We start from the raw sequence: 8,152 nt of genomic DNA, 5'->3' as shown, positions 1-8,152 counted from the left end.
TGTGTGTGCGTGTGTGTGTGTGTGTGTGTGAAAGTAGGATGTACTGTGTGTGTGTGTGAAAGTAGGATGTACTTCCCCGATCTAACATCGCTTTTTCTTTTCCACCTTCTAAGGCATTATCATTGTGAGACATGTGGGCCCAAACAGATCAAGCACCAATAATCTTCTCATTTACAGTAATGGCGACCGTCAAACCGACCGCGACCCACAAAGGATGTGAGGCGCAAGACTCTTCACAACAGCCACCAGTCTTTTAACACACAACCGACATGTGAGGCCACTTACGCAAACTCTTTGAGTGGAATCTCATTAGCGTCCATTCAGGAGAACGGCCCAGCTGACGGTACGTTTGGTATACAGCACTGCCAACCTGGCAAAATTATCCTAAACAAGCTCAGCGGTTGGGGAAGTAACGTATGGCAAGAGGAAACAACCCTACATAATGTGGCTAGGATATTTATTTAAGGTAGTGGCTTGGAGCGTTGCCACAACACATGAACTTTACTCGAAACGGTTTCAACTTTACCTTTGCTTTATACTCGTCTGAGATTGAAATCTTCCAAGAAAAACAAGCTACCGTTCGCCCTGAACAGAATCTACAGGCACACTTTCTCAAAGCTAAGGTATTCCCAAACAAGGGATACAACAGAAGAAAAAAAGACTGTTCTTCTTTTTTTTTTTTTTGATTCGCCGCAAACTTTGTATTAGGCCAACGCAAATGGCACAGAACAAAAGCAGCATCAAAACAAACTAAAATCTTACAATGATGACTCAATGTAGGCAAGACGTGATTGGCTTATGTAGGGAAAAGTTCTTTGCGCGTTAAGTAAAATACATTGGCAATATCTTCAGACACGTCTCGGTGAAAATGTGACCCTCCGTGTGTGAACCATTTTTTTTCAGTCATTGTGACAGCTAATGATCAGAGCCATTGCGGAGTATTTAAATAAACTATTGTAGGCAAAGGAGACCCAAAATCCAAACAGCAGCTATGTACACTGCCCCAGCTTGTGACACTAACGAAGAGGAGTTGCATAGATTGGAAAACAAAATATGCGGAACATCTGTGGTCGGTTTATCCAGCCCAGTACCTTTCGCAAGTCGTTGGAGAAGGCCTCAAACTGCGGGTACGCATTTTCCCACCCAATCCAGTTGTTTCTCACTCATCACGACTTCAAATAACGTGATGAATACCAGTTTGCCAACTCCGCCAGGAATTCAAGTCAAAGGCACTTGAACACGCGGATGGTTGTCAAACAATAAATATAGCCCTATCATGAAGTTGGGTTCTTACTTCTCGGAGTATGATGTAGTCGCTTTATTGTGTGTCCATGCAAAACTGTTTAACACAAGTAAAATCAGGTGAAACATTCCTGACACACAAACATTGACGTTTGATTTTGACGTTCAAGGTATCTCGAGATATCGGTCTACATTATGAAGTTATTACTAGACTGATTTCTACAAGATATCAATCGAACTATTGGTGGGTGTGCCCTTCATTTTCAAAATATCATTGCAATAACAAAAAATAACTGTAGAAGTTCCACGCCTCGATCGGCAATATTTGGATCATTTGGAAGGCTGGCTGCTTCGGCCCTGTCTATAAGGGCCAACACAGGCTGCGAGAGATAGCCTTGGTGAACAAACTCTGCGATGAGATTGACAATATTAAAATTTCAAAGCCCGTCCCAAGAGTGCGGACAACAACAACAATAACAAAAACAACAACAACAATAACAAAAACAACAACAACTTTGTGACATTTCTCTTCTACATCCAAAGACAACGCTATGACATACAGCATAAATGACACGACCTCCAAGGAATACTCTAGAGTAGGGGTGGATAAACTACGGTCCACGGGGCAACCGCGCCCCTCGTGAGGCCCGTGGAAACATTCGATGAATTTTTAAAGGATGGAATAGATACATCTTTGCAAAAACGATCGTATTCCTGAAATCACAAGAGCCAAGACTAGTTTTCGTAGGAAAACTGAACAGCTGGGATCCTTTCAAATTGCTGTTTGTGACCGAGCCAAAATGGCCACCGATTAGAAACGTTTACCCGTCCCTGCTCATGAGAAAGTTCCCTACTCACCGCTTTGTTGCTGCAGTAGATCTGCCATTTTTTCTCCTTTGGCAGGCTGTAGAGGGCATCCCTATGACTTTTGTCTAATCCAAGTTCCGCCTTGGTGAGGGATCGCCACGTCACACGTAGAGAAGAGGAGATGGTCCAATGGGTACAGATTTGGGATGCAATAGAAGAATACATTATGTCAGAAGAAAATCAAGGAACTGTTTACTGTTATAGGCTACGCTTTCGACGACGAGCTACTTTTGACTTGTCATTAATAGTTTTCCCTGTTTCCTGATTCTCAAATTTCTCTTTCCTACCATAGCACTGATAACAGATTATGGCGGGAAACAGAGGGGGCAGAAACCAACATAATTTCGATAGGACTTGCAGAAGCAGTCAATGGGACCGCTTCTTGGAGAGACCACCAGCAACACTTTCTATTTCCTCGCGTATAGACGGTGGAAAACCTTTCAATGTTATACATGGGTGGATCAAACAGTGATAGAAGTTGTGTTTACCAATTAGTTATTACTCTAGACAATCAAAGGAGATACAAAAGGTTTAATCACAACATAAAATATCTTGCAATGGTAACGGACAACGTTCCAAGAATAGCGAAAAAGTTGGGACCTGGAACACCTGAGGCTTGACCAACAAAGAATAATGCAGCGTTAGATCTCCATCTTCAGTACTGCAGACACAAGAAAGAAATGAACAATAGAAAAGGAAACAGATTCCCACTTTGTTCTTATAAGGAGTGGAGTAAGCAAGGAACAGATGGCAACACACGGTGTTGGTATAATCTTACACCCGAACAAGGCAAAAGAGCCCATAAGTACAAACCACATTTTGAAAAGACTCATCAAAATCAGAGAGGGCGATACGTTTGCCAACTATATCCAAATTTACGTACCATGCAAAGACTTCTACTCAGATGAAAAAAGACTCCTTCCTTTAAGCTCTCAGACACCATCGACAGCATATCGCGCATAGAAGACCTGTACATTATAGGAGATTTCAATGGCACAGTTGGAGAGGAAGAAACCCGTGAAAAAAGCACCTCCACCCACAGAGTGACCAGAGAACACCCTTGCATCTAAAACGAAAACCACTTCCTGGATCTGTGTACACAGCACAACCAATAACCAGGAATGCCTTCTTCGAACACAATCACTCAGATTTACACCTGGTCCACAAGGAATGACATCAACGTCTCATTACAAATCAACTACATACAAACAAGATCTCGAACACGGAGGAATATCACAGACTCAGGGGAAATCCCCAAATGCATATATGGACAATGACCACAGGCCAATCATAATAAAGTTTGTGAGTCAGAAAAAAGAAAATGCTAATCAAGAAGAAAGCCACATAGAATTGACAAGCACACGCTCAAAAGGACAGAAGTGCAGGACGAAATCAGGAGCACTATCGGTGAGAAATTAGACCTGATCGACCCAACATTTTTGTAAACGTGGTGGAAGCTTGAAACGCTTTAAAAAATCGCTTCGAAAAGAAGAGACTCTACAGGAAATTGATTAGTTCAGAGAAAGAGGAAGACTATGTCAATTGCAGACTTGAAAGAAGAAACAACGAGCGAGTAGTGTACACTTCAAAGGAACATCCAATGGCTCAGTATGGTGAGAGACTAAGCGACATGAGAAAGGCTTCCCCCAAAGAGTTTTACAAGGATATGAAATCGGTGACAGCTCGAGACCAAAATTATAAAATGGGAAGCCTACTTCAAGGATTTACCAACCCTGTTGAGGTCACATGAGACAACGTCCAAGTTCAGTCATCCTGACCATGATTTTATAAGAACAGCAGTAAGTAACAGACGCAAGGGTAAAGCATCAGGAGAAAATGTCATAAACAGTGGAAACCATCCTTGCCTGCAACGAAACTGGAATTAAATGGCTCGCCGCTATCTTTCACAAAGAATGGGAGGACAGGAAGGTACCAGAAGACTGACAAAAAGGCAATAGCAGGGCCAATATGTAATAAGAAGGGCTGCAAAAGGACCGCAGTACATACAGGGGTATATAGTTTTTAAGCCATGTACGGAAAATGTATGCAATGGTAACGAAAAAGAGCAAAAGCAGAATATCAACTCGGTGGTGCTCAGTTTGGCTTCAAAAAGGAAGAAGATGCATTATTGCAACTTTGCACTACGACAGCTAAATGAAAGGGAGGTAGAATACCGCCGTGTCCTCCGTCTAGTGTTCTTCGACCAAGAAAAAGCGTTCGAGAGAGTCAGCTGAAGAAATTATATGGAAGGTCCTCGAGTGTGACATCAAGGAGCAACTGCTCGACAACATCAGAGCAATCTACACCAACAACTAAAGTGCAGTCCACACCACCAGAAGAATACCTGATTGGTTCCTGTTATATTCTTGGGTCTGACAAGGATGTGTACTCTCGATGTTGCTGTTTTTTTCATCTACATGGACCAGATTGCAAAGGAAGCATTCAACGATCTCCTGTTTGCGGTTGATCAAGAGATAATACACAACGACAGGACAATACTTCAGCAGCATACAAACTAGATAAATGCCAGCTTTTAAACATACGACAAGAAAATCAGTGTTAGTAAGGCAGAAGTCATGACCGTCAGTAGGAGACCGGAGGCTCAAAACATTTACATCAACAGCTCCCGATTGGAGCAAGCACCCGAGTTCACATCTCTGAGCAGCATCTTCTCTGAGGATAGCAACCTAGACAAAGAAATTGAGACAAGATGCCAGAATGCAAACGATGTCAGCCATCAACCAACTCACCCCTCTTCTGAGACATCCAAATAAAATGATGACCAATACGGTAAAATCACCAGTGCCATATTTGTACCAACGCTCACATACCAGTGGTCCCTGACAAAAGACCTTGAGAGTTAGATGTTCACCTGTTAAATGAAATATGAAATGCCTCAGGGGAAACAGTTAATAAGACCAGGAGACACACAATCAGGAATGACGCCATCAGAATGGTAGAGACAACACCAGTCCTACAACTCATCGCACAGCAAAGGAATACGTAGTTTGGCGGTCTTACAACAGCCAGCGCTTCGACCTTACAACACTAGATGCTCGGGCTGGAGAGCAAGAGAAAGATCAAGGTGACGATGGAGCGGATTTGTGGCAGAGACAAAGAACACAATCATGTCCCCCCTTCAGATCACTCGTCGGGCTCAAGACAGGCGACTGTATCTCCCCTCGACTCCCACCGGTATCAGCGGAAGGGAATAGTGAAAGAAAGTTAATAAATGGGGTATCCAGCAGGCACACATTTTTGTCTTAATATAAATAATATTTTGCACCGACCAAAACAAAAAATCTAAACTTGTCAATAAGTTCTTGTCTTGTATAGAGTATGGGGGTCTTGTGCGATATGGTGCTACACAACATAAAGAGTTTCTTCTTTCAGAGAGGTGGCCAGAACTTAGGTCATCAAAAAACTCTTACCAAATTCACTTACTCATCAATACACGGTGTTATATGAACAAGCAGATTCCCCACACACACTTTGCAAATTTTCATGAATCCCTTTTAACGATTCGTTAATATTACAGTGTACAAAGATGTAAAATAGATGAGGGGTTTTCTTGTGCAAACTTCGTCTTGTTTCCTCCAGAGCGAAAACCATCCGTTGTTACGCCATACAATGACCAATAGTGACGTTACATAAAACTCTTATGGTTGGTTTGAGAGAAGACATGTTTGAGATTAAATGTATTTAGTGTATTGCTTTTATGGTTGAAGTCAATATTTCAGCCGTTAGGTCGCAACTTCCATTACTTTCTGATCAGCCTTCGTAAGTACCGGCATTAATAATTTTTACTCCCCCCCCCCCTTTCCACCTTCCAAATAAAACAAAAAAATTAATGCAGAATGCTCGAAATAAAAGATATGACAAGACAACAGCCAGATAATTATTTGATAGATGCGGAGGAACTTACAACTACAACATTCTATGAAAAGGAAACGAAATGAATCTCAGTTCTCACCACTAACTCCTCAAATTTTGCGTTCAGCTCGTTCTCGTCTGAAGGCATGGGCGTGTCGAGCGAGACTGGCTGAAGTGGCGTGGCAAGATCCAGGCCATGTTTAATCTCGGGCGGCCGGGGGCTTCCACCGAGACACCAGCACAGGCTTTGTCCGGCCGGCATCTTGATTGATCTGAGGGAAACACGCATCAATAGGTAATATAATAAATGGTATTGCCATCATGACTGTTAACTATACTTTGACTAGTGACGTATAATGCTTTATCACTTTAACCAAAAAAGGATTAAAGAAAAATAATACATACGCCCCCGTCGACCCAGTTAAAACCATTATAATATAGAAATGGGGCTGCCTCGCCCCCTGCATTTCAGGGTGAATCCAGGGTGAATCCAGGCTGAGTGACAAAAGCATCCGTGCCTAAAGGCAGGGATATTTCAAGAATTATTTTTCCCCCACTAGCGGGGAACAAATTCATGCCTTTTGGTATCGAACAGCGATGAGCTTAGCTATTGCATCACAAACGCTGGTCCGCTAAAGCCAGATATTTTTCTCTTTAAAAAAAACCTAGCACAGGAGGAACTGTACCAATGATGCACAGTAAAGTACACACCATGTTTTTGGGTAAGAGATTTCTTTTTCTTTCTAAATTGGGGTGGGGGAGAGAGACTTGAGTACCTGCGTGAATTTGTTAACATTAACGCAGAGTACAAAAAGTCCAACGTAACTCCGATTAGCAACCACACTGGCAGAGTGCACGTGTGCTCTGCATTCAGCATATCCACATCTTGTGAGATCACGGGTGACAAAAAAAAAAGGAGGGCCCATTTAAAGGCAAATAACTCAGTCACCTTTACACCAATTTCAACGAAACTTTGAAGTAACAAAATTCAACCGGGGGCGGACATTATGTTCATGAGTACGAAATGAATCAACTGCTATTTGAAAAAATATAACGTTTTCTTTTTATTTCAGCCAAAATTGAGTGAAACGCAAAACTTTCCAACTTCTTACCAATCAACCACATTGTTTTATTTCAAAGAGTCATTATTTCTGTATTGAAGAACAAATTTATACCAGAAATTATATTGCCAAGAAAATCAGGGAGATGACGGCTATTTAAATCCTAGGTGTTGATCATTTCTCTCCACATAAGCTCCAACAAGCCACTGGAATTTTTAAATAACCACGTGGGATGTTTTTGGGTCGATTCTTGGAGCCCTATTCAACATTGAGTTTCAACTGTTCCATTATTTGCGGCTTGTTTCCGTAGACTGTTTATCAAAAGCCATAAAGGTAACAATAGTAAGGGCTAAAGTTTGGAGGAACATGGTGGCCATTCATTTGTAAACTTACGTCTTATAAATCGTTTCCTAAACCTTTCTTGCAACTACACAAAGGCCACTCAAGACACTCGGGGGTTCCACTGGAACCAGAACTCTACAGCATAACAACTTCTCCTCCCCAAACTTTTCAAAAACTTTCTCAGCACGGTGAGATATCCCTTGATGTGACTCTCGTGGTTTCGCAGTCTTTTTCCTGAAACCAGAACAGGTCGATAACACCATGTACTGCAGCTGGACGCTTTTAAGAAGCGAAATTTTGCGTTTTACCCAATTTTGGTTGAAATTATGAAAACTAGTTCTCGAAGGCGTCATATTTACAAACTTGATGTTCTCCTGGTTTATTTGTTCGAAGTTTTGTGAAAATTAGTACTCTGATGACCAAGTTATTGTCCTTTAAGTGGGTCCTCTTTTTGTTGGATACCCTGTACTGAACTTGTTCGTGCGCGAAGTCTGCTCTCTCTCTCTCTCTCTCTCTCTCAATTAGTTACTCTATCCAGGCCAGCTCGGTTTTTTTAAAATTCATCTTTCCGTCCGCCCGTCTATCTGTCCGTCAGTCCGTCCGACCGTCTGTCCGCCCCTTTGTCCATCCATCCATCCATCCATCTTATCTCAAACACTCACATATTGTATACAACATAGATACATGTGCGGACATAAACTAACACGTACACACACACACACACACACACACACTCACACGCACGCACGCACACACACACACACGCA

The 8,152-nt window shown here is 42.1% G+C and overlaps 1 protein-coding gene across 1 annotated transcript in view; it reads right to left on the bottom strand.

Moving 5' to 3' along the window:
• Positions 1–8,152, bottom strand: part of LOC101846734 (disheveled-associated activator of morphogenesis 1) — a gene marked incomplete in the record, with an annotated part of 124,790 nt that overhangs the window by 104,804 nt on the left and 11,834 nt on the right. Inside the window, 2 exon segments of the mRNA XM_035969944.1 lie at positions 2,101–2,190; positions 6,083–6,254. Coding sequence (XP_035825837.1) covers positions 2,101–2,190; positions 6,083–6,244 — 252 coding nt within the window.

This window comes from Aplysia californica, unplaced genomic scaffold (assembly GCF_000002075.1).
Source record: "Aplysia californica isolate F4 #8 unplaced genomic scaffold, AplCal3.0 scaffold00199, whole genome shotgun sequence".
NCBI lineage: Eukaryota > Metazoa > Mollusca > Gastropoda > Aplysiida > Aplysiidae > Aplysia > Aplysia californica.
Note: the sequence above shows the minus strand (reverse complement) of the source record. Positions and strands in the feature narration are given on the sequence as shown.